Source organism: Sebastes umbrosus, chromosome 21, assembly GCF_015220745.1.
Source record: "Sebastes umbrosus isolate fSebUmb1 chromosome 21, fSebUmb1.pri, whole genome shotgun sequence".
Classification (NCBI taxonomy): Eukaryota; Metazoa; Chordata; class Actinopteri; order Perciformes; family Sebastidae; genus Sebastes; species Sebastes umbrosus.
In genome coordinates this window covers 16,217,736-16,243,424 of record NC_051289.1, presented here as the reverse complement: position 1 = coordinate 16,243,424, position 25,689 = coordinate 16,217,736, and the positions used below count along the sequence as shown (strand labels likewise).

At 39.8% G+C, this 25,689-nt stretch overlaps 2 protein-coding genes across 8 annotated transcripts in view; both read left to right on the top strand.

The window, feature by feature from the left end:
• The first annotated feature begins 754 nt into the window (after positions 1-754).
• plcxd2 (phosphatidylinositol-specific phospholipase C, X domain containing 2) lies at positions 755-8,059 on the top strand. Of its 4 annotated transcripts, none has more exons than XM_037756292.1 (8): positions 755-903; positions 1,780-1,916; positions 2,607-2,726; positions 3,136-3,189; positions 3,304-3,459; positions 4,549-4,659; positions 4,860-4,990; positions 6,835-8,059. In XM_037756292.1, the coding sequence occupies exons 2-8, from the start codon at positions 1,866-1,868 to the stop codon at positions 6,992-6,994; spliced, it is 783 nt and encodes a 260-aa protein (XP_037612220.1). In that variant the 5' UTR covers positions 755-903; positions 1,780-1,865; the 3' UTR covers positions 6,995-8,059. The 4 variants fall into 4 exon arrangements, with proteins under 4 accessions (XP_037612220.1, XP_037612222.1, XP_037612218.1 ...); XM_037756294.1 differs by lacking the exon at positions 755-903 and adding an exon at positions 953-1,070; XM_037756290.1 differs by lacking the exon at positions 755-903 and adding an exon at positions 961-1,601.
• A 4,170-nt stretch (positions 8,060-12,229) lies between these two features.
• Positions 12,230-25,689, top strand: part of phldb2b (pleckstrin homology-like domain, family B, member 2b) — a 47,028-nt gene continuing 33,568 nt past the window's right edge. Inside the window, exons 1-5 of one of the 4 annotated variants that reach the window (XM_037757309.1) lie at positions 12,230-13,103; positions 21,932-21,988; positions 22,183-22,306; positions 24,000-24,098; positions 25,226-25,309. In XM_037757309.1, coding sequence (XP_037613237.1) covers positions 13,071-13,103; positions 21,932-21,988; positions 22,183-22,306; positions 24,000-24,098; positions 25,226-25,309 — 397 coding nt within the window. In that variant the 5' untranslated portion in view covers positions 12,230-13,070. The remainder of the gene's footprint in view (positions 13,104-21,931; positions 21,989-22,182; positions 22,307-23,999; positions 24,099-25,225; positions 25,310-25,689) is intronic. The other 3 variants (XM_037757311.1, XM_037757312.1, XM_037757314.1) reach the window with 3 other exon arrangements.

Sequence of the window (25,689 nt, the reverse complement as noted above, 5' to 3'; positions counted from 1 at the left end):
ATTTTGTATTATTTATCTTTATTTATTCATTTATATATATATATATATATTGCTCATATATATGTTGTTTATTATTTTTTATTATTTATCTTTATTTATTCATTTTTTTCCTTTTTCCACTTTCAATCAAGCAAGGCTTTATAATATATATATACACATATATATATATATATGTGTATATATATATTTATATATATATATATATATATATATATATATATATATATACATTTTTTTTTTTTTTGCATTTCAGACTTCTGGAATATATATCCTGATATATGATTGGACATTTGAGAAGTCACGTGATTTTGACCACATAACAACACATTTTAATTGTTAACCAATAGTTTTATTGACTTTTATTTGTTTGAGGAAGGCCTACACTCGCTGGAGCTTAGATGTTTGGGATGACAAAAAAAAAAAAAAGTGAGAGTGAGAGCTCTTTACTTCATCACTTTTCTGGACACAGTGGTAATTCAGGTGGTGCACCAATAGATGGAGCTGTCAGGCTGTGGTTTTCATATATAGGCCAATACAGAGCTGTGAAGACACAAACACATTTTAAGTAGTTTAAAAAAAATGTTAATTGGCAATTTAAATTGGCCTATATTCTATGTAGACAAGTAGCCTAATTATTAGGGTTAGACCACACACGGTCACACATAATGATCCATTATGTGCTGATTAATGCTGCAGTCATCCTTGCAGCCTATACACGTCATGGGTTGCTGACTCTAAACTACAGTTAATTAGCCTACAATTAAGACAACTTTCTCCATTTGTGTCCAGGGGAACTGGGGGACTTAGTGTAAGATTAGATTTATTTTTGTAAAGATTTATTTTATACAGTATACATATGGTATTCTGCACCTTAAATTAGATCTGGAACTATATATATTTAAGGTGAGTGATGATTAAGATTGGCGGAGTGATATGAAGTAAGAAGTGATGTGCCACCTTTTGGTTATCGGTGTTCAATTGTCCTACGCTTGAGACATTAAAGTTGATCCTGTTGCGCAGACGAAGCTCGCCTCGTGCTCTTGCTTTACCCAAGTTTAATTAAGTAACAAGTAAGTGTATAGTTCAGGCAGCGAGAAGCCTGCCTTACATTAGTGTGAGTCCAGGTGGTGGTCTTCTCACACACGCACGCACGTGAGGCAGGTAAAGCCAAGAAGCAGGAGAACAGAGGGGATAACAAGGGGAATGTTGCTCTAAGAGGATTATCACGGTCGTTATAGACACACACACCGGTCGGTCAACGGATCATGCCGGTTAGAACAGCAGCACTGCGACGCCAGGCAATAACCTACCGGACACCGGGGAAAACGGGTCCTACTCGTTGAACCGGTCATAAATCTAACCTAGATTCACATTGCAAGATGATCCGCAGTAGTTTTTTTTACCTGTTGGGAGCGCACCGGAATCCGTCACCTGGATTGCATGCGCACCGGAGAGCGGTTTCCTGAGGGGTATATAGGGTATAGGGGTTGTTTCTGACATGAAGACCCGACCTGCAGGGATCGGTACCGTCCATGCAGACTGGATGGGTTCACTCCCCTCCAGGCTCAGTGCCATGCCACTCAAACACCTCGCCGTGCCAGGTGAGCCTGTCTGTGCGTAAAAGTGTTTGGTTTCCTCCTCTGCATCTATTCACCTGCACACCATCACACCTGGATTTATAAAGCTGCATGTCTGATGAGAGGAGTGTGATTTGTTCATTTTGTCCTTTGTGATTTTCTTCTCTCATCATCATCATCATCATCATCATCTGTCTACCAGGGTCTCATGATTCGTTTACCTTCTGGGTGGATGTGCATGCTCCTGTGGGACCCGACCAGAAGGGATATGTGAAGTACCTCGCCACCATGTTCAGCGTCTTAGCCAAGAAAGTCATGGTGAAGTGGTCCATGACCCAGGTACCTGAGTTCAGATCAGTAACATGTACAAATCCAACCATCTGTGGAGCCAGGCAGCCCGCAGATGACATGTAAAAGTATCTGTTTTGGGCAGATTTTGAAAGTCTGTGAATTTTTTACAGCATAACAGATGTGTTGTCATGTATAATGTAATATATGGGCCATTCTACCGAATTGGTGCAAAGTCAGAGTTGTAAACATTTTGAAATTTGTATCTTTTCTTCCCACAACTTTGTCCATATATATATTGTACCATATCTAGGGTACACATATCTAATGAAAGTACTGTCAATTTTGGCATTGTATTTTCTGACTGGATTGGAATATTTTTCTTCTCCCAAAATTTGTCACTACCGAAACATAGTAATACACTACCATAAAAAAAGTTGTATATTAATCTGTAAAGATTGTGTTTCCATCCCTCCTCTAAAGAATATTTTTACATATCTTTCTAAAAGTTTTTCACAACTAAATCAATTAAAATTAAAATGTTAAGTTCAATTTATAAGATTCATCAAAATCTAAATGCAATCTTTCTTTGTAATATGCATAATGCATGATCATATTGATTTCAGAGTTAAGGATTGATTAAATTGAACATGCATTTAACCAATCAGTATCATAACATTTTAATTGATAAGTCAATATAACTTATTTTTTTTCATATATATATAATGTCTGTATTCCCAGAATCTGACTTTTAAAGAGCAGCTGGATGCAGGAATCCGCTACTTTGATCTCCGGGTCTCCTCAAAACCAGGCGAGCCTGGAAATGAGATCTACTTCATCCATGGCCTGTTTGGCCACAAGGTGAGCAGAGAGGACATTCAAATGCCTCATCTATACATCTACTGTGCCTGCCTCCTTGTTCTTTCTCATTGTGATTAAATATGTTTTATTTAATATGTCACAGTCCAGTATTATTCATCAATGTTTTTGTCTGTCTAGATCAGATGTCTGTAGTCCTGAAATGATCAAAATTACATTTGAATTCAAATATTTCAGCTTGTTCAGATGTTTGTCTTTTATTTTGTCTCATATAACAGCGTGAACAGTGAATGTGTTCTGCTAGTATCATGTTCTAGTTTCCAGCTGTCAGTAGTGGAAATGGTAGTTCTGAAATGGGTGATTCTGACATGTGCCTATCCGCTATATGACACAGAGCTGTAGGTTCGGTGGATAAATGACCTCTGACCTTTCACTATATTCTCCCCTACAGGTGAGCGACGGCTTGCAAGAAATCAACTCCTTCTTAAGTAGACACAGGAAAGAGGTGAGAAGCACCTTTAATACTATAATTTATGAAATTTGATTTCAAGAATGCACAGATACATAATGTGCGACCATTGGCCTATACTGACTTGATTTGGATGTCTGATTGATTTAGGTGGTGTTTCTAGACTTCAACCACTACTATGCGATGGGCCCAGAGCATCATGTGTACCTCATCAACATGCTCCAGGAAGTGTTTGGCAGCAAGCTTTGTAGTAACTGTGCCGTGGAGAGCATCACTCTGGACTACCTCTGGCAGAAGAAACAACAGGTGAGATCAGAATGCATCAATGAAAGTGGACGCACAACATTACCTAAAAACAAATATTCTTTTAAAAACAAGATTTTTTAGTGATTTCAGACCATTTAAGGCTCATAAACATGTACAAGTAAAAGCGGCATGGAGGTGTGTGTTTATTGGACGTGGTCAGGTAATCCCCGCCGCCTGTACTCTCCTTGACAGGAATTAGTGGTGAGCGTCATCCCATTAACACTTGTTCCATCATCCAACTGGCCTTCCTTCTTTCATGGTATTTAGCTTTTACCCTTCTTCACACTCTCTTTCCATTTCTCTTTGTCTTTTTTTGGCTTCCCCTACATTTCTTCCCTACTTTCCTTGTCTCACACCGTCTTTGTTACCTTCTTTCTTCATTCTCTTCCCTTTATACAGTATATACACATACTTATTTGTGTGTATGTATGTGTGTGCTTCCTGTTTTAGGTGTGATATATTTATGTCTGCATGGTTCTATGTGCATGTCAGTGTCTCATTCAGATATTATCAGTTTAACTCCTGCTCCCATGACCCTAATCTGTGACTGGCTTAGTTGGCAAAGGAGAAGGAGACAGAGACAGAGGAAGAGAGATTTGCACAATTACCAGCTGCAAAGGGCAGCTTAGCTATCTTGTTAAAAGTGTCATTGGAAAAGACAATCAGTTATCTCATTGTTTCACTGCTAAATCGGTTTGGTAAAAAGTGGACTAGTCAAATGTGTTTTTATGACTTTAAATAAAATTGTCACACCTACTTTATTCGGATGTTCAGCATTGGTGCAGATGAGTTTTATCTCAAATGCATATAACGTGCAGCTGAAAAGTCAGTGTTTCTACTGTACAAGTGTGTAGATATTACTGTAGGCTAAATACCGGGCTATGGATACAATACATTTAGGGTCAAGGTTGGAAATGTGGTCATTTTAGGGCTAAATTGTGTGTGGATGCAAGAAATTTAAACAATTTTCATTGCCTGATATTTACTTAAATATTAACATCTGACTGTCTGAATGTTATATGAGGTATACCCCATCTGTGTTCTTTTAAACGTATCTACTCACCGTCTTACATTTACTTTTCTCTACAGGTGATTGTGTTCTACCATCATCCATCAGCTCAGAGCATTCCTGTCATGTGGCCTGGAAACAAGATCCCCGCTCCCTGGGCGAACACCACCCAACCCAACAAGCTCACAAAGGTCAGAAAACAGCATTTCATTCAGTGGAAAATGAATACAGATATCTACACAATGGAGTATTTAAGCTAAAAAAAAAATCAACAGTTTAGACATTAGATACACAAGCCACTCTATGTCGCCACACATCTCACATTAAGGGGGGATTTGGATTGCATTTGTTGTGTTTAAACTGTTTGTGTTTGACTTTCTCCTGTCTATAGTTCCTGGAAACTACACTGAGTGAAAGAGCCAAGCAGGGCTCCTTCCACGTTTCTCAGGCCATCCTCACCCCCAAGCCCAACACCGTGGCCAAGGGCCTGGTCTGGGGGCTACGCGACTACCTGGTGGAGAGGTCAGTGACTACGTTTGGGTGTTTTAAGGAGGTTGTGGATGTGTGTATACATTAATTAGTATGTCAACCTCTTTGTTGGTTTAGATGCATTAGTTTTACATATAACTTGCTTTGAAACACATGATTAATATTTTGTGTGAGCGTGTATGTGCTCATGCATCTTTGAACCTTGTCCTCTTCTCTTCTGCTCAACTCCATTTAATCACTTTGGTCTGTGGCCAGTAGAGGGCAGTACAGTCAATGCTGCAAATGCCTGCAACAAAGAGGATTGTCATCTTTGCATATGCCCTTGAAAAAGGGACAAAGAGCAAACTAAGTACTTAAAGCGAATACATAGTAATAACAGAATAATAATTAAAAATGTAAATAAAACATCTTAATGAATATCTCTCCAACCAGTAAATGACTGTGTGTCATTACCTCCTTTCCAACTTTCTATTCAGCAGAAGTGACGTTTCATGTTTTATTCTTGAAATGCATAAAATGCTTTTGTTTCACATTTAACAATATGATGTGTCCATTTATGACATGAGATACGGTAGAATTAAAACTGAAATAAATCCATTTATATATAAATGGCCTTTATTATTATTATTTTTTATCATCATTGTACAAATTCAATAAATATAAACCCACGCCATCTGCCTCTGGCTGCAGATTTGCAGTGCTGTGTGTGTTCACATCGTGCCACGCTGCACCATCCAGACAACAATATGATTTTCCTGGAGAAGCCTCTTTACATTTGTGGAGCTGTTGTTGCTCACGCTTCCCCGTGATTGGCACAGAGCTATGAGACCAGTGTGGCTGGCCAAGAGAGTATCTGTTACTCACCACACCCTCCGATGGAGGATGTAGTGTAGTAGCAAAACCAGTGTGGATGTTTCATCTACTTATATAACAGATTGACTACTTCTATAAAAAGTCTGTCTAAGCATGCATCTTTAAATTTGACTTCTCTGTTGCAATTTTCTGTCACATCCACTGGTTTATTTCACTAAGGATTAGCTATAATCCTCTTTATCCATTTCCAAACTATAGAGGATCAAACAGAAACACATTTCATCTCTCAGATAAGAGATCCTATTTCCTAAGCAAGGACTAAATTATTTGCACAAACTTTAGCAGTCATCTCGCTCGTTGAGCCTAAGCTTTGAGTGGAAATGACAGCGGAAATCCTGACTTAGAGTACATATCCACCATACCCTTAAAAGTGAGAGAAGCAGCCACTCATGCCGGGGTATATAACGCCTGAGCGGACTCTCTGGCGAGACAGGAGGTGGTGGCCTAATTTTGCACTTCCGAGGAAATGGGATTGTTTATCACCGCCTGGGCAAACATTTCTGACTTCCTGGTTTTGTTCTGCTGGCGGCTCAAACATAGTGGAGAATTTAAGGGTGTTGGAAATGATACAGCTACAGAGTCGTGGGCATGTGTTTGTGTGCGTGTGTGTGTTCCAAAACAGAAAGTGTTTGAATGCAAAGCAACGATTTTGAGACAATAGTGGCAGCGTAGTCTCTCGCTGACAGACAGACACAAACATCACTCCCTTTAACTTTTTTTTCCATCAGGTCCATTTTCTCCCATAATCAAGATACTGTATCTCAAAACCTTATCAAGAGCTTCTCATGAAATTTAGAGGACAGACAGACAGACATTCAGCCAAGGAACAACTGATTAGAGTTTGGCAGCGTTATAGACATAACTATAAACCTTACAGAGACAGAATCTTGGCTCTAGATAATTTCAGTATGCTTGCCGAATCAGTTTAAATTCAAGTGACAGCATGTCCAGTATAACAACAAATAACAAAATAATTGTTTGCATTTCTTCTTCGGTGGCTCTAGAAACCTGCCAACCATCATGTCCTGGGTCCAGGCTCAGAGGCCCGGGGTGGACGGGGTCAACATCATCACCTCTGACTTTGTGGAGCTCACTGACTTTGCCAGCGTTGTCATCAAACTCAACAACCTGCTTATGTCCGAACAGGACCGCAAACCAAGATGACACATGTTTGCACAACAGGACAAATGTGCGCTGACCCACGGTGTGGTGGAGGTCAAATGGCACATTCTTCCACCACGGTTGGATAATAGTTCTTACATAATACTGGAGCCCCAAAGAAGTTAGTTTTAATAATAATGTATTGCATTAGTGACTTTATCCTCAGCTAACAAATAGCGATTTCTTTTGCTGATAAGGTTTCATTGTCTCGCTCAAGGACACTTCAGCAGTAAGGTACACATGAGCCAGGGACCCTTTAAACCTTTGAGTGACGTAAAACCTTTAAAACATCACAGTTTTGGTTTCAGCCGACTCTCTGCCCCAATATCATCAAGTCCAAAAAAGGGAAAGAAGCTGGAGCTCAGATCGCAATCATCATAAGGTCAAACAAAACCTGTCATAGCTTTGGCTTCTGGATTTGTTTTCTTACATTCCCTTCTGGAGGAAACTGGAAATATACCACATTGGTACTATCTGATTACAATGCAGCACAGGTCACCATGCAGAAACAGACTCACAGCTACCTGCGACCTGGACAGTGATCATATGACTCATGGATTTCACTTACACATCTCAAATGGTACAATAGCTGTCCTTTTGTTTTTTAAATATTCTGATTACATCACAGATTTGTTTTCATCATGGTGAAAGTCAGGATCCTATATTCCATAATTGTTTTTCTTTTTGAAATACTGTATGCATAAGTATTTAAAGCGTCGTAACTTGTGTACACATCGAACGAAAAGTGATCGGGACAAACATTTTGTTTACGGACTACTAATACATCCAACATTATGTTAAAGGACTGTGAAAGTAAATTCTCGACAAGTGGAATTTGTTTACAATACATTAAAGAGGACCTATTCTGCTCATTTTCAGGTGCATACTTATATTTTAGGTTTCTACTAGAACATGTTTACATGCTTTAATGTTCAAAAAAAACTTTATTTTTCTCATACCGGTTGTGCTGCAGCACTTCTTTTCACACTCTGTCTAAAACACTCTGTTAGAGCTCCTGCTCCCCGCCCTCGAAAAGCCCAGTCTGCTCTGATTGGTCAGCTGAACCAAACTCTTTGGACTCCACTCCAGCTCCGCTCTAACTAGCTTTGTTTGAGGGCGTGCCAAACTAGCCGCTAGGCAGGTATTATGCAAATGTGTTACTTGGTGACATCACCACGTTACTGAAGAAAAGACGGGACTTCAAGCGAGGCGTTTTAGGCAGTTCAAGAGCAGTGTTTCTGTGGGGGAGAGTTTAGCTTTGTTTATACTCACTGGTGCATGACAAACCATCGTGACAACTTGCGGAGCCTTTGCGCACCACACGAAATCCGTGACAACGCAATTTTCTGGCGCACGCACATCGCGCTGGCTTCACTACGGTGACCATAAACCAGGTTTAACTCTCTTTTTGGCGTGGACTTTGGGCTTTGTAACTTTGCAGACTTTTTACATGCACAAAAAAACTATGCAATACACTAAAGGAAAGGGGAAATGCACAAAAGCATAGTAGGTCCTCTTTAATAATTGTAAACACTTGGACAGTGAGCTATGGTTGGGTTTTTAACTACATGCACTTGGTGTTTTTCCCATAATGAAAAGTACAGACTGCAGTATTTTTGTTTCTATGTTAAGCAATGCCACGTGTTGTGAAAAAAGAAGCCCACTGTGCCAACACTGTTTCAGTACATATCGCTGGGCTGTAAAGTTTAACTAGCGATGCAAACAGTGGCAACTTTTTGGGCAGACGCCAAGTATGTGTGGAACTTGTGCCACGTGCTCATAAAACTCGTGCACCCATACATATACATAGCTGTAAATGTTCATGTTTACAGTATTTTTGCTCAGTATTTTTTTCACTTCCATTGTTTAACTAGAGATGCAGAAATGGAACCAATCTCCTGGGATGATACAATTATGTAGGGGAAATGCATAAAAGAACATTTATGAATATGTCAAGTCTGCATTGGGCTCCATAAGACATATCTTTTATAAATAGCAAAGGGGATAAAATCGCCAACGTATTGTAGTCTGAAATGTTTGTGTGTGTATATCTGGGTGTGTGTTTGTGTGTGTGCTTTGTGGCCCAGTGATTACTATGCATGACGTGCACGGTACTGCGTTGACAGTCGCCTTGCATTCCTGTGGTCAGAGTAGGGGATGAGAGGAGGAGGAGAGAGAGACGGCAGAAGAAGACGCAAAGTGATTTACAAAGCAGAGGAGAAATTGAGAGAAAGTCCAGCTGGAATCATAGAAAAATGGAGGATGCAGAGAGAGAGATATCTGAACAGCTGTTTTTTACCCCTTCAGCAGCAGCAGCAGCAGCATCTAACAGGAAAGTCAAATGTTTTCTTTCCATATCACCCTTCTTTTTTTCACTCCCTGACTCACTTGTGTGAAATTGCCTGCTCTGTCCAGGCCACATTGTTGACATGGTCGGTGGTCACTAAGCGCCATGAGGCTCACATACACCAACACACACATAGTCACAAGCACAGGCACTTTAATTGTGGTGTAATTACACATACCATGGCAGGCAAGTGGGAGAACGCAAAGCAGCAGCTCCGAATGATGGAGAGCATTCCTTTGTTGTTTGGATTGGTCCCCTCTCTCTCTCTCACACACACACACACACACTGCTCTGTATCCCTGCTGGCTTCCCGGGTTTCAAAGGAGAAGACGGCAACTCAAGCATGATCCTCCAGGTGTTAATAAAAAGTATTATGATACTGTATTTGTGCCTGTGTGCATGTGTTTGCCAACCGAGATTCTGTTAGTCTACAAATAGTGGTGCAAACATTGACACACACCTCTCCAAAACTATTTTTGGTTTACATTCTAAGTCGATGCGCAACTACACTTGCTTTTTACAACCTTTACGCCCCATCACATCATTTCTCTCTCCCTAAATTCCGTCCCCTCCCCATCTGCACCACAAAGTTATAGCAAACAGACTTCACTTGGCTTCATCACAGCCAAACACACGGTCAGTTTCCAGTCTTTAATAATGTTTTGTTTTGGCGTTTCAGTGGCAGTAACATCAACACACTCATGCTTTGGTTGCATGGTGTGTTTGTGTTAAATAAAGATGTGCAACTATTCTTGGAACGCCATTTATGTCAGCCTAAAAAAAGAGCGATTAAACAGCATTCTGCAAAATACAATGGTGAGTAAACCAAGTTTGGGTTCATTTAACCACTGCTATATCCCTGGTGTTAAGTGACGTCAGCGATTTGAGTGGACCAGGTCAGTAACATCCATTACACACAGATTTGCTAGTGTTCTCTTTTAGACCATGATGACTACAGTATTGAAACAGCTGTTAAAAACAGACGACACTGTATTGTATGACTATCCCACCTCTGACCTAATGTGGGGTGAGTAAAGAAAGATAAAGACCACACAAAACGTGTAGAGGCATAGCACCAGACGACTGCAAACAGATGAAAATGCACCTCGCTTACCCTTAAGCCACAAACTGTGTCGGTGTCATCCAATTATCTGTCATCAAGATGTTATTTAAAAAGCATGTGGGTTGATTAGTTTTACCCACACAAATCCTCAAAGCCCCATACATCCATGATAATACCAGGGATGTCTTTGAGATTGTATGAGCTGTCAGAGTATTGGTGTTAAGTGGTTTAGATACTGTTTCAAAGGCTTGTTTTTGTACACTGTAAAAAATCAGTTATGGCAAAAAAGTAAAATCTACTAAATGAAAATGCGTCTCTTACTGCAGGGTCATCCTGTCACAGGTTGTCTCCAAACAGCTCCAGAGTTCCTGCTCAGCCTCCTCCTGGGATCACATGGGAGCTGTGGAATTCGCTCCGGAATGCTATCAAACGTTCGGCGGATCCCTCGAACCCACGGTTCTCTGAGATGATGTCATTGGGAAAAGCTTAATAGCTCTCATGCTAGAGCAAAGCAACCATGGAGGCCTAATAGCTTTATCGCTTCTGGAAACACTTGAGAAGAAAGAAAGTTAAAAGGAACTGCATGGCCATTTTCAGGGAGCATTATCCTGATTTAGCTGTTCCCTTTTTAAGGCTTTTGGCTCCAAAAATGTGGTGAGCCAAGACCTAAAATGGCAAAAAAAGTCCACATTGGAAGCAAATTTCAGAATGTCTGGTGTTGGTTGCATTGGTTGACAATAATAACAAAAGATAATGTATCATAATGGGCAGTGCTCATTTTCCCCCAGTATTCCACTATGAGTCCAGCCTATGTTGTCTCCTTTTTCCCTCCTTTATCCTCGGGATAACAGAGTGCAGACAGTTGGGTTCGTGAACTTTATGGAATTTGAAGATTCACACTTTGAGGGATATGTGATTCTGTGGGTTCAAAACCTTTATTGTCTCTTTCTTGGCCAGTACATCTCTACACATACCGGGTGACGGAGAGCTGAGAAGCATGTGGAGAAAGTGGAGCAGGGCTGGCTGCACAAGAAACTCTCTTCCTGTTTATCCACAAAAAGATCCTTGCGGTGCCCGAGAGATAAGATAGTCCCACTGCCATGGATATGCATGTGTGTGCATATGCTTTTGTTTGTGTGTGTATGCAAACCTTCCTTTGGCCGCCGTCCTAACCAGAGGACAATTTCCAAGACTGCATTTTTCATTGTCCAGCCATAAGAACACACCACGAGTTACGCTTCAGTTGAGGTCCGTGTGCATAGCCTAAACAAAAGTCTCCATGACTTAGGTTGTGTTATAGTCGTGCACAATGTGTGTTGTTGTTGTTGTTGTTTTATGTAACCTCTGTTATGGAACTGTGGAGAATGCATGAACCTGTGCCAAAGAAAATACCTCTGATACAGAACTGCTTGCATTCACTCCACGGTGTCTTCAGACCGATGCATGACCGTACATGTAGCGGAGATTTTTCACATGGTGCACATAACTGTCACTGCTTAAATACCCACAGTTCCTTGCTGCATTGGACATATTTTTAAGGATACAGTATGTGTTGAAACACAGGTATATTTTGTACAAATATTATTTTCCCCATATAACTACAATATTGTTAAAACAGCTGATAAACTCATCATCTCTCTTGGTTCTTATCTTATATAATTGTATAAATAGCTCCCCCTGTTGCACTATAAAGGCCGAGTGTGATGGAGTTAAAAGCCACATCAGTTTCACCATAAATGTTTATTCAAGACTTATGGTAATTGGAGAAATCATAATTTATGTGGTATACTGTATGTTTTTTTGTTGTTGTACTCTGCAATTAACCCCTACTGTGTTTATGCAGAGGCAATGCATTTTGTCGCAGGCCACATACAGTAGGCTATACAGTACAATTTGAGGTGTTTTTCTTACAAGGAAAGCAAATAATTATGTTTTATTAACCGTCATCATTAATCACTGAATGCAAAGTTCTTGCTGCATGATATATGAGTTGTGCCGGTTTGTTTTTGAGCACCAGTCTGGATCTGTCTCCATCTCTATAGACTGAATGAATCAAACCTGTCAGTATTAGGTGGACTGTATTGTGTCATGTGAATGGAGATTAGACTGCATTCCTGTTGTAATATCATCAGCTAAACATGCTTCTTATCAAGGTTTTTTTTTTTTATCATTGCTGCCAAGTAGGTCTGAAAGAATGCTCCCTCTCTCCCCTTTTCTCCCTCTCACCTCTCTTTGTCAGCCTCTCTCTGAGCCAGTAAGAAGGAGAGGTCAAGTGTAGGTTGTCTGTTAACACCTGCACATTATGCTCTGCGTGTGTGTGTGTGTGTCAGTGAGTTTGAGGTAGAGAGAGAGAGAGAGAGAGAGAGAGAGAGAGAGACTCCCTCCCCTTGTTCCCTCTCCAGCTCCACTTCCAGCTGTTGCTGCATTCCTCCACACGTCGCAATTGGCTGAGGCTGCAGGCTTTTTTACGTTTGTGTACCTTTGTGTTTCATGTGTGTGTGTGAATTGTGACAGAGCACTAAAAGTACCTCCTAGACATCCTACAGGTTGCTTGTGCTGCACTGGGAATGTATTCACCGTTGAGAAGGAGACTGTAATCCCAGCAGTGCGCAGGAGAGTGACAGGATATCTTCTGGATCTTATAGCAGCTGCGTCCTTTTCTGCAAACCATGACAGAGGTGGCCAGTCCAGCTTCAATAATGGTAAGTGCGTTTTTATTTTTGGGGGAAAGGTACAGAATTACCTTTTTTTTTATTATGATGCAAATGTGTATTTTTCTAAGTTAGGAAGTATATTTAAACTCTTTCATGGTGTTTTCAACCAGCAGCCTGGTGGTGTTTAATCCACAGCTCAGGGAGTTTCTTTACAGTGTTTGTTTCTCAAGTGAGCTGTGTAAAGATTAGCTAAATCTTATCCGGATTTTGTTCTCAGCAAATAGCCTACAATACAAGGAATGTTTTGTTTGTTTCTGGGCTACTGATTAAAAGTCCCCAGTATATATGTGCGTATCATAGTGATTCCACTTGGGATATAGATATTTAAATCATATTATTTTATACCGTAGGGATATTATGAGGCGGAAAAGTGGACAACTCAGAGCAGTTCCTTACTAAAAAAGAAGTTAATTCAAGTATGCTATTAGTATACTTCTTTTAAACTTAAAATAAGAGAGCATGCTTTCTGTTTCCGTTTTATGTACTAATCAGAGATATACTTACTATATACTTAACACAAGTATACATGAGTATACTTGGCTCATACTGACAAATATACAGAAAAGTATACTCGGCTTATGCCGACTTGTACTTAATCCTTTAATCAAGCTTTAATTAAGAAAAGTATACATACTTGGCTCATACTGACAAGTATACAGAAAAGTCTAAGTATACTTGGCTTATACTGACAAGTATACAGAAAAGTCTAAGAATACTTGGCTCATACTGACAAGTATACAGAAAAGTCTAAGTATACTTGGCTCATACTGACAAGTATACAGTAAAGTCTAAGTATACTTGGCTCATACTGACAAGTATACAGAAATGTCTAAGAATACTTGGCTTATAGGCCTACTTGTACTTAATCTTTTGATCGAGATATAATTAAGAAAAGTATACATAAATATACTTGGCTTATACTGACAAGTATACAGAAAAGTCTAAGTATACTTGGCTCATACTGACAAGTATACAGAAAAGTCTAAGTATACTTGGCTCATACTGATAAGTATACAGAAAAGTCTAAGTATACTTGGCTCATACTGATAAGTATACAGAAAAGTCTAAGTATACTTGGCTCATACTGATAAATATACAGAAAAGTCTAAGTATACTTGGCTCATACTGACAAATATACAGTAAAGTCTAAGTATACTTGGCTCATACTGACAAATATACAGTAAAGTCTAAGTATACTTGGCTCATACTGACAAGTATACAGTAAAGTCTAAGTACACTTGGCTTATAGGCCTACTTGTACTTTTGATTGAGATGTACTTAATAAAAGTATAACTAAGTATTATTGCCTTATAGGCCTACAGAAGTAGTACAAGCCACTTTTGCTTACTTTTTGATAGAGTAGCCTATTAAAGTCTGTTTTGACTAATTATGAATGGGATATTGTTAGTGTGTGAATAAGAGCCCCATCCCACATTTGACACAAACAAGCCTAAAGAATATCTTAGTGGATCGGCCCATGGCACAAGCTGGTACACCTAAATTACTCCATGACTCACTTGTTCTATAGCTTCAATGAACTCATCGAAGCAATACATGTTTCTTCCCCTCTTGGAAATCAACCAGACCAAGTGGCAACATTAAGAAATGTATTAAATCGGGTCCTGTGTATCTAAATTGATCTGACATCGTATTACCTTCCCAGTGAGGAAATTATATACTGTACAATGTTACTCTTGGGTCATGTGGAGTTGTTCTTGTCAGTTATATGGAAACAAGTTGTAAGCTGCAAATTATGGCTCTGGATCATGTAATCATTAGGTTATGTTGTGGATTTGTCTGTGGTGTGTGCAACCACAGCACTTTACCCAGATAGCAACACATCTGTGTGTTTATTTCAACATAGAATGATAAGCTATATGTTAAAATCATTATCAAGTTGGCTCTGGTCATGATGTGGAAACCAGGAGGATGCAACTGTTCTGTCACAAGGACTCAACATACCAATACTGATATCAGCTAGACTCATACTGCACCAGACCGAAAACGAAAGAATTTTGATATAATATACAGCACTTGAAATGAGCGATGAAGCAAATTATATTTCTATTCTGTGTTGTGAAGATTTTGTCAAGATGTGTTTACCGAATATATGCTTGGATTGTCATCAGTGCAGTATCGGATCACATTTTGTTTGGAGGCCAGTGGTGCAACTTGGGGAAACCTTTTATGGTCCACCATTAATCTCTTTACCTTCATCTATGGATTCTTTAGTCTGTGTTTTTAATTTATTTTGTTTCCCCCGACACACTCTTATCTCAAAAGCCATCTTTCTGCCTTCCTCTTTTCTTCTTATTCAGCGGTCACAGTTCATTTCACCATGTGAGCTAAACGTTGCCATAATGTGGGCTATATGTCCCTCTACCAGTTCACCGTCCCTCCTCGTCTCTCTGTCATATCCGGCCCCTCACAAACCCAAACATCAGTTGATCCCCTCCATATGGCGGTAAAGGTAATCTGGGCTTTTCCAAAGACACACACACCCTCGAGAGAAATTCAAGTTAGATTTCCTCCAACTCTGAGTCAGCTGCAATAACAATGGACTTTCTTTCCTGTGAGGATCTTGCATTTGGGTAAATGATAGAAAAAAAAGAAAAGTGTGAGAGAGTTTGACTTGGAGAACAATGCCCCTGGATGTTTGTTACGTTTTGAGCAGGGAATCAAGGTCAAGTTGTGTTAACCAGTTTTCAGAGTTTTCACCAAAACACAAACACATGCACGGAAACACATGCACCCACACACGATGAGGCAAATTGAAGAGTTTCTTATATGGACAGAGAAGAGCAGTATTTTATGTCCAAAAGGATACGTGCATGTGTGTGTGGGAATGATGACGTCTATGGTGTGTATGCATGCATAAGGCATAGTTTGTTGAATACATTATTGCGCACAGAACACAGAGTGTACAGATAGTAGAAGGGAGGAAGATAACCCCATGAGTTGCTGTATAAAGAGGGACACAGAGAGAGGGACTCCATATTAAACAGCATCCGTGATACAATGCTGGCTTTGTCAGGTGGGAGGAGGAGAGGGTAATGCTGGAATGTAAGGGGAGGGGATGTTAGTGAGAGACAGAGGGATGGAGAACGAGAGAGATGAAGACAGAGAGAGAGGAGTGCAACAAGGGTAAAGACAGCATTTAACACATCAAGAGCGTGAGAGAGGAAACCAGGTGGGAAGACAGCGTTTTTAAACAAATAATACGCAGGTAATATCAAAAAATAAATGAACAATCTCTCTTAGCTAGACGACTTATACTGTACTTCTTAAATGGAAGGAAAAGTATCCTCGAACCTTTAGGATGTGGTTTACAGATCTCATACATCATTTGGTATTGGAGAAGATTCGCTATACTACAAGAGGATGTGCTCAGAAATTGTATGTTACATATAGAGACCCTTTTTAATCTATATAGAAAAAACAGATACAACTGACATTGAAGTTTTAAACTGCTGGCCCTATATTACATATAATGCACAACTTATACTTATTTTTTTTTATTTATTTATTATTTTTATTTTTAATTTACTTATTATTTTGGTCCTTTCCTTTTTTTATTCCTTTTTTATTTTTATTTTTTATATATTTATTTGTTTTGTTTTTGTTTTTGTTTGGTATATGTTTCATTTATGTTGCTATCGGATTTAATTCATTTATATGTATAAATGTAATTGTTTATGAAATTAACTCTGCTTATTTAATGGTGCAGTAATATTGTTATAGGGATGGGGGGGAGGGCGTGTAATTTGTTTATACAATTATTTATTGGATTTTGTACAGAATACCAATAAAAAGACTTTAAAATAATTAAAGATAAATAAATAAATGAACGGAGATGGGGTCAAGGGAAATGAGAATTGCATATACATAAGATGCAACAGATGTAACAAAAAGCCTGTCCTCTTACAAATTGTGTGCAAAGAAAGTTGACCAGACCAATGAGTCTTTTGTGCATGAGACCAGCCAATTTTTTTATTTCTGTAGCAAGTGCAAGCTTAACAGTCACCTTGACCGCAGCAAGCTAAATGTATCATTATTCCCACCTTCATCTCCATTAGTTGGTCAATATATCATCTTGAGGAGCTGCCTGCCTTGAAACACCCTCTATAGCCTAAGGCCAATGTTCAATAAAGCCGCCACATGCACTGAAGAAGCAGATGGCCAACATGGAATATGTGCATTAAAAGTAGAAAAGAAGAATCCTGATGATTAATGTTGGTACACTTATCTTAACAGCTTCAGCTCACAACTCCAAGATACCCACAATATCTTGAACTTTATTTCAAGCATTGCAAATGAGAGAATTCAATATTTACATTCAGACCGTTAAAGACTAAAAACTGTTCAATTTCTCATCTTTATTTTATTCATGAAAAACTGCCATATTGAAGATTTAACCCAACATCATGAGCTTACTGTTTTTGACAGACACACACACATGCAAGTGAATTAACCATCCCGACTAGTGCCCTAAAACAAATCTGTTCCAAATTAGTGTCATTAGCAACACGCTGAGATGTCCTGAGATGTGGTTATCATGAGAATGCAGCCTGCAGCAGAAACAGACAGCAACAATAATGCAGAAGGTAATTGAAACAGAGACAAAGGCAAAACAGATGTAGAGGAAATACAAACAGGAGGAGAGACTGGACGGAGGGACGAAAGCAGAGGATGAAGAAAAATAAAAAGGATGAGATGAAACAGCCCGAGAATGCTGGATATGTGCTTCTGATTTTAGGATTCCTCTCTCTATCCTCCATCACTCTCTCTTTTCACATCCCCCCATATTTGTACCTCCATCTCTGTCTCCAGATGCAGGGCAAACTGAGCATTTTTGGGGAAATTCAGCTGTTCTACAGATGGTATCAAAGAGAGATTGTTTATGCAGGCATGTGTCCCTGTGATTTTAAAAACGTGTATGGATGAAGTCGTTTTAGCTGGTCTTCAATTATTTAAAGGGTGTACAACAGATTTAGGATTAAAGTAAAAGTCGGTCATGGCTACGTATTTAGGATATTTTTCCATAAAGAGATAAAAATATACGTTTGAAAACTTCCCCAGTCTTTCATTTCATTCAAGATGAAATGTTAACGTTTATTCTACTGGACTTCCTTTCCCTCATTTCTGCCTCATATGGTACTTGTTACCTGAATCTGATACTAATTATTCACATAGATTATAAAATATGATACTGCCATCAAACTCCATTGTAGCTGTAATAGAAATGTGACATCCTGTCAAATTAATGTTAGGAGTTAATGTCAGATACATAGCAATACACCAATACACCTGAATAATATAAAACAAACAATTTGAACAATTAAAAACTGTAAATTTTAACAGTTGTCATGTGTTTAAAGTAGGATTTTGTCGTTAAAAGTAAATTGTGTGATATCTCTGAAATGGTTAAGGATGGTGTACTATCATCACGTGTGTTTGATATACTATTAGTTCTCATCCTCCATGCTTTAGCAGCTCCTCGATGTTCACCAACTATGATGCTAAAAAGCAGAGAGAAATTGTTCAATCCCTTCACATTTTACATAGTTATTCCATCCATTATCAATATTAATACTGATTAGCAGCTTTAAAGGCTTGGGAAATAACAGCAAAGGTCTTTACAAGTACAACATTATATTTGTGTCTTTACAAGTTTCTCTATAAACCTGCAAATACAGAGCCCATCCTATAATCTCATACCTGAGCTTTCTAATCCAGGCGCCTTGATAGCATCACCAGATCTGGTGATTGGAGATTGTGGAAACCCCTCAGGATGCCAGAACTGAAATCTGAAGTGAAAATCTAGAAGGGGTTTTGAGGCGCCTCACTGCTCAGCTTAAACTAGAGCACAACAAGGCCAAAGACATGTCTTGACCTGCCCAGACTGCGAGCTCACCTGGTGAGAGAAGAAGAGGGGGGATGGCTATGGAGAATAAAGAGAGACAATGAGGAGGAATGACGGGGTAAAGAATATGTGACAGAAGGGGAGTCGAGGAGGTGGGAGAGGACATACAGGAAGGAAGTGGGAGGAAAAGATATACTCAAAACAGTCCCCGTTGAACTTTGAATCTCCATTTGATCTCCATTTTTTTCATCTGGTCTGTGCAGAAACCGTCCAGCTGATGTTGTTGCCATCATACACGGCGTGTTTGCTTTGTCTACACTAGTGATGGAAAAAAATCTGTGGAACGCGGGGCCTCATATCTTTATGCGATAAGAAAAAGAGCCGATGCGTGACTTTATTTGTGGATGTTTGTGTATGCATATAGGGGCTACAAGGGCGGCTGAATGGCGAAGAATAGCGAGTGTGTGTGTTGGTGTGTGTTTAAACGCAAGAAGGGTGTCAAAGCAGCAAAGGAAGTGACCTCAGAGAGGAAGTTGCCGCTGAATTAGAGGAAGTGGTATGACTTTGATTTGTGCTTCCTCTGGCTGGTGATTGGAGGAAAGAAAGGAAAAGAGTGGAGAGTGAGATAGAGAGGAGAAATGAAAGAAAGGCAGGAGGAAGAGAGAGAAGAAAACAGTTTAAGAAATAGAAGAGAGCACTTCGGTAAGAGGAAGGAAGGAAAACAAATGAGATACTAATGGTTGAAACCTGTGTGAGGTGGATAATGTATATTATTACAGGATTATTACAGGATAACATGGAGAGAGAAGAGGAAGAGAGGAAGGAGATGACGGAAGGTGGAAAAGGAGATGTGGTTGGGGTGGTTTCCCAAATGCTGTAATCATCTCTGCTTTGGTGAGAAGCATTTCACTCATCCAGCTGGGTGTCTGTGCCTTTGAATGTGTGTGTATGCACACAAATAAATGTTTCCTTTATTGAATTGTAGGGTACTGCAGGGGTTGTCCTTGGCACTGGATCTGAGTGTGTTTAATCAAACACACACACATATTTTTGAGGCATTTTGATTTTGTTCCCTTTTATCTCGCTCTGTTTTCATTCCTTTTTATAGTTCTCTTCCTTTCATTGCCATGTATAATTCTGCTCTGCTATTTCAGAGTTTTCTCATGGTTTCCTAATTATTCCTATTATTAAAGAATGTTTCTTTATCTTGGACTCCACTGTCAACTACTACAAAATAATAATAGTCATGAGAGTAATGCCTCGCTAGTGGCCCCCAGAGGCTGAAATGTGTATTACTACAATACAGAATAGCAAACAGTTGCTATTCTGAGGTTTGTCCTGATGTGGACGCTTGATACAAATGCTAAAATCAAATGGGTTTATTTCCTTTGGAGCATGAATGTGATCAGCACAATCTGTCTTTTAAATTATGACATATCTGGACATTTGACCAGTGGCACAAGACGAAAGCCTGTCTCCAAAATGGCCATATGGTGGCACTAGAGGAGAGGTCATGGGGCTACCTTAATATTAGGAATCATCCTCTGGGTACCATGAATGTCTATAAAGGTCAACTTTGCTGACCTTTTGACCTGACGAAGATACAAGCAGGATCGAAACATAGTCAATACAAATATTGTGGCATGGAGTAGTGTGCAGGCGTTACCTTTTTCTTTACTGACGCTGTTCTGATAGCCTCGCACCTACATGATGTGCATATAATTAGTCTTTTTCTACCATTAATGATCTGGAATAGATGTCAAGATAGTATCTTGTTCTGGACCAAAGTTTTGAACATACAGGTCATGATGGACATTGCTATCGTTTGGCTGTGTGTTGCTTGTTAGGTGAAACACACACACATACAGTTAAAGCACCATGCAGGCAGTGTGATGGCAGTGCATAACCAGCAAATTGTGGGAACTCAGGAAACATTTCTTCCCAGTTCCTCCCACTGCACACCAGCTTGTGTGTGTGTGTGTATTTTTCCTCCCTAGTGGTATTTTCCCCTTGGAACACTTTCACACGGAGAGTTCCTCTCATGTGGCAGCAGCTGGACATGCAGTGCGCAGTTGTTTTTTTTCTTTTTGTGTGTGTGTGTGTGCATGTACTTGAGTGTAGCTACGTATAATGGGCATAATCATTTGTGCAGATGTGTGCAACTTGTGTGTACTTGTGTGACCCTGATCTTGCATGTCGATATCGTGTTTGCTTATATGTACAGAATGGATGGATGGATGGATGGATGGATGGACATATACACTATCATTTTCAGCATAGGTATATACTATATAAAATAAGTATGGATGCACACACTACTCCAATAAGCATGGAGTAGTGTGCAGGTGCTCCGTTTTTCTTTATAGACATTCAGGGTACCCAGAGGATGATTCCTAATATTTAGGTAGCCCCATGACCTCTCCTCTAGTGCCACCATAGGGTCTCAGGTGGAGTTTGCATGTTCTCCCCGTGGTAGCGTGGGTTTTCTACGGGTTCTCCGGCTTCCTCCCACAGTCCAAAGACATGCAGGTTAGGTTAATTGTTGACTCTAAATTGCCCGTAGGTGTGAATATGAGCGTGAATGGTTGTCTGTCTCTATGTGTCAGCCCTAATAATGTAAATGTGAATATAAAAACCCGATTCAAAACACACTAAACACTGTGAATGGTGAACTCAGATTAGTATACGTTGAAAAAACAAGCATCGTTTCCTCGATGCATACTGTAATAACCCACCACGGCTTATCTGTTCACCAACCTGGTGAAAGGTTCTGTTCAATACAACTGCTGGTTGTGTTCGCACGTCGCTGCCGTCTACCCAGAGTTTTCCTTTTCATCTCTTGAGCTGACATGTTCAAGAACATAGAATACATAAATAATGAATAAATACATACATCATGAATAAATGATAATTATATGTGCGGTCTGACCCTTCTCTCTCATCCATACTGCAGGACTCTTTGATGATGTTCCAACCAGAGTCAGATCAGATGTCTCCAGTCGAACCCAAGGTGAGAGAATACACACACACACACACACACACACACACACTTCATGTCATTTATCAATCAATATAAAATAATTTAGCATTCTGCAGAGTGGTTTTACGGGTCAATTTTCATGGCGGTCCATGTTTGTCTAGTCTTTTGAGTTATACATTTTGTGTGAAAATGACCCTTTCCCCCCTTCTCTCTGATGCTTGCAGTCTCCACCTCTGGACCTGATTGACACAGGGAAGGGACTGAAGGTCCAAACAGCAATGCCTCATCTGGTGAGCCTGGGCAGCGGGAGGCTCAGCATAGCAATCACCCTACTGCCACTAAAAGAAGGTAACACACACACACACACATGCACAGCATAGAAACACATACTCCATGAGTTAGGATTACCAGGTCATACAGTAACCAGTCCATCTTCCCCTCTCTTTCCAATGCCCAGGATCATGGAGTTTTTCAATGAATGTTATTTCTCACAAGTCATATAAAGCTGTCAGACTTTTACAGTGTCCTCCCTTCCCTCATTGCTTTGTTTTCCTCCCTTTCCCCGCTCTACTTCTCCCCTCTTTTTGCCCTCTCACTGCCCACCCATCACTTCATTTCCATGGTTACAGGAGAGGTCGTGGGGGGGAGCTATGATAAGGGAAAGTGATACTCTATGCTGGGTCACAATAAAGTCAAGACAAGGAGCAAACGCTACTTCCTCCCACAGGGCTCCCTTGGACTGACAACACATATTTAAACAAATTACAACATCCACATCCCTGGTTATTTATTTTTATTGTCATTGGGGACTGAAATTACCCCACTTACTGGTTAGTGCGCAGACTGAACCCTCAGTTAACCGTGCAAAAGTGAGGACAACACTGCGCTAACAGGCTGCAATCCAAACAGCTATTAAACAGAGATGACTCACATTACATGGTTTCATGACTGTGTCTACTACAACAGAGAGAAAGCACTCATTCCATTACACTGAAAGACTGAAATCCATTTTCCTTCATAAATCATATTCAGATCAGTTCAAACGTAACACACAGGATGATTATACATAGTTTTTATAGTTTCTCTATCATCAGCCATCCACAGGTGTCTTACACACACACACACACACACACATACAGTATATTCATCAGATGGTGCCATAGCTTAATTATTATTCCAGCAAGTTGGCCAAACACATGACAGTAAAGAGATGAGAGCCAAGACAGTGAGATCTACAACATGTTATAATGAGAGACACGCTTGTACAACTGATTCTAATTCAATAGCCTGCAGACAGTTAGATGGAATACTAATGCAAATTGATTGACATTAGATTAGAAACGCATTACTGTGTAGTGAGTAGCTGTCCTCAGATGACACTGGCGACTCTCACATACACTTGTATAGAGTTAACATGTCTTGTGTGGATCACAAAGCTCTCATTATATTCCTAATGCAGAGAGACAGGCACTTTTTGTTTCGCCTCCTCTCAGCTATGAGAACAGTACAGTGAAAAGTTGTGTTAGTTTATAAGTGGATGGATTTATTAACTCTTTAATAAATAAATAACTCTTTAAATGAAGTTGTGGTCTGTATGATAAATGATTAACTGTAATAAGGTTTCACAGTGGATGGTATTAAAATGATAGGTGAGGTAAAGCCCGCATTGTGACATTTTATATTTGACGTTATTATGTTTCTTGCATAACCTTTACCACATTGCACACACTTTAACAGTCTCCCAGCTTGGCGTGCCCTTCCATTTCAGTGAGGAATGCCAACAATGTGAACAAACCATTTTAGGAAAGAACTGAGGGTCTATTTTTCTCCAAAATGTGTCTACTGAAGAAAAATACCCAGTTGAAATGAATAATACTGAAGTACTCCTTTAAAGTGTGGATCACAGACCAACCATATGGCTCAAAAAGAGCATGTTTGCATCAGTTTAATATACTTGTAAAGATGTTGTCTACTAGTAATCAGGCTAATTATATCTATATATTTTCTTTCATTTTTATTTGCATATTGCTTGATGTTCCAGGGGTGACCCGCATAGGCCGAGAAGACGCTCCGATTCCTCAAGATATCACTATCCAGGGTGCTGGCATCGAGGCAGAGCACTGTCTCATCTTCAATGAAGGTTGATGTCAGTTCACTTTCCATTAAATGAATTCGTAATATTGGCAGGCCTCTGACTTAAACAGTTTTATAACTTATCTTTTCAGGACTATCAAGTGTGTAATAAAATGTCTACCCAGTTTACATCTATACGTTGCTAGGTGTTGGCCAATTAATTAACAAGGCTTTTCATTTTAGTTCAGTGTATAATCTTAAAATCCTACTGAATCTACTGAAAGCAAATCTGCCAATGAAATGAGATTACAAAGAGAAAACATTTTGTCAAACTTGTAAAGAGATAATCTGCTAATCTGCTTGTTTTAAAGGGGCAGTGTGTAGGATTTGGTGGCATCTAGTGGTGTGGTTGCAGATTGCACCCAACTGAGTACCCTTCCACTCAATTCATACTCTCCAAGACGTCGGTAACGTGAGCCACCGAGTGCAAAACTGTGATAACGCCGTTCACTTGCTCAGAGGCCATCCTTACTCTCTCTGGAGACAGTGTTTGGTTTTGTCCGTTCTGGGCTACTGTAGAAACAAGGCGGAGCAACATGGTGGACTCTGTGAAGAGGACCCGCTCCATATGTAGATATGAAGGGCTCATTCTAAGCTAAAAAAAACACAACTATTCTTATTTTCAGATGATTATACACTACTGAAAACATAGAATATTATATTCTGTTTCAGCCAACAGATCCCACCGAAATACTACTCACTGTGCCTTTAAGAGGATTATTATAACAAAACCGCAACCAAATTTGTTAGAATTACCATACCACACTGGCACAATCTTTGATTTGTTTGCTGGATATCGTTCAGGAAATTGTCAGTGTCTTGTGTAAAATGATAAACAATTATCTCTGAAGAGACAAAGAGAGGCCGAGTGATTGATAACCCTCTCGATGTGTTTTTTTTTTTTTGCCTGTGTGATACATCCTGTACAATTAAGCATTCCATAGCCTTGTAGTGAAGATGGAAATAGCACGGCTTTGTGTGTATGTTATAATTAACATAAGATAGTGTAGTTAGGAGTCATCTTTCAACTGGGAAGTACTTGTCAGCAAGCGATGGTGGTGATGTGGCAATTTGAGTTGCTTTACTTTGAACTGCAGGTATACTGATCCCCTATACTTTCTCATCGTTACACAGGAGGGGTGGTGACCCTTGACCCCTGTGGTCACCTCTGCAGTCTGGATGGAGTCCAGGTTACTGTGCCCACACCACTCACACAGGGTAAGATATACACACTTTCAGAGAGGGTCCATACACTACATCAAGTGTCTCACTTGCTTGCACAAAACCAGGCACTCGCACATGTACAAGTTTGATATATCGCCGCCTACTGGTGGATAAAATAGGTGGAGTGAAAGTTGACTTAATTGCAAGGAGTGTGCATACTTTCAGTATTTCATAACTCCTGTGTGTGTGTGTGTGTGTGTATGTGAACGAGAGAGAGTGGTTAGTTGGTGGTTTGGTTAACTCGCATTCCTTTCAGTGTGTGTATGAATCATATGGGCACAGTTAACGTTGTGCTGACGTTCTGCTTGGAAACAGCATGGAGTACAGTATGTTTGCGTGCGTGTATTTCACATGAATGTATAGGCCTAAGTGTG

Coding starts and splice junctions, on each gene's coding strand:
- plcxd2 (XM_037756290.1), top strand. CDS start 1,499: ATGAAGACCCGACCTGCAGGGATCGGTACCGTCCATGCAGACTGGATG. Junction 1,602..1,779: donor CAAACACCTCGCCGTGCCAG/GTGAGCCTGTCT, acceptor TCTGTCTACCAG/GGTCTCATGATTCGTTTACC. Junction 4,991..6,834: donor CGCGACTACCTGGTGGAGAG/GTCAGTGACTAC, acceptor CGGTGGCTCTAG/AAACCTGCCAACCATCATGT.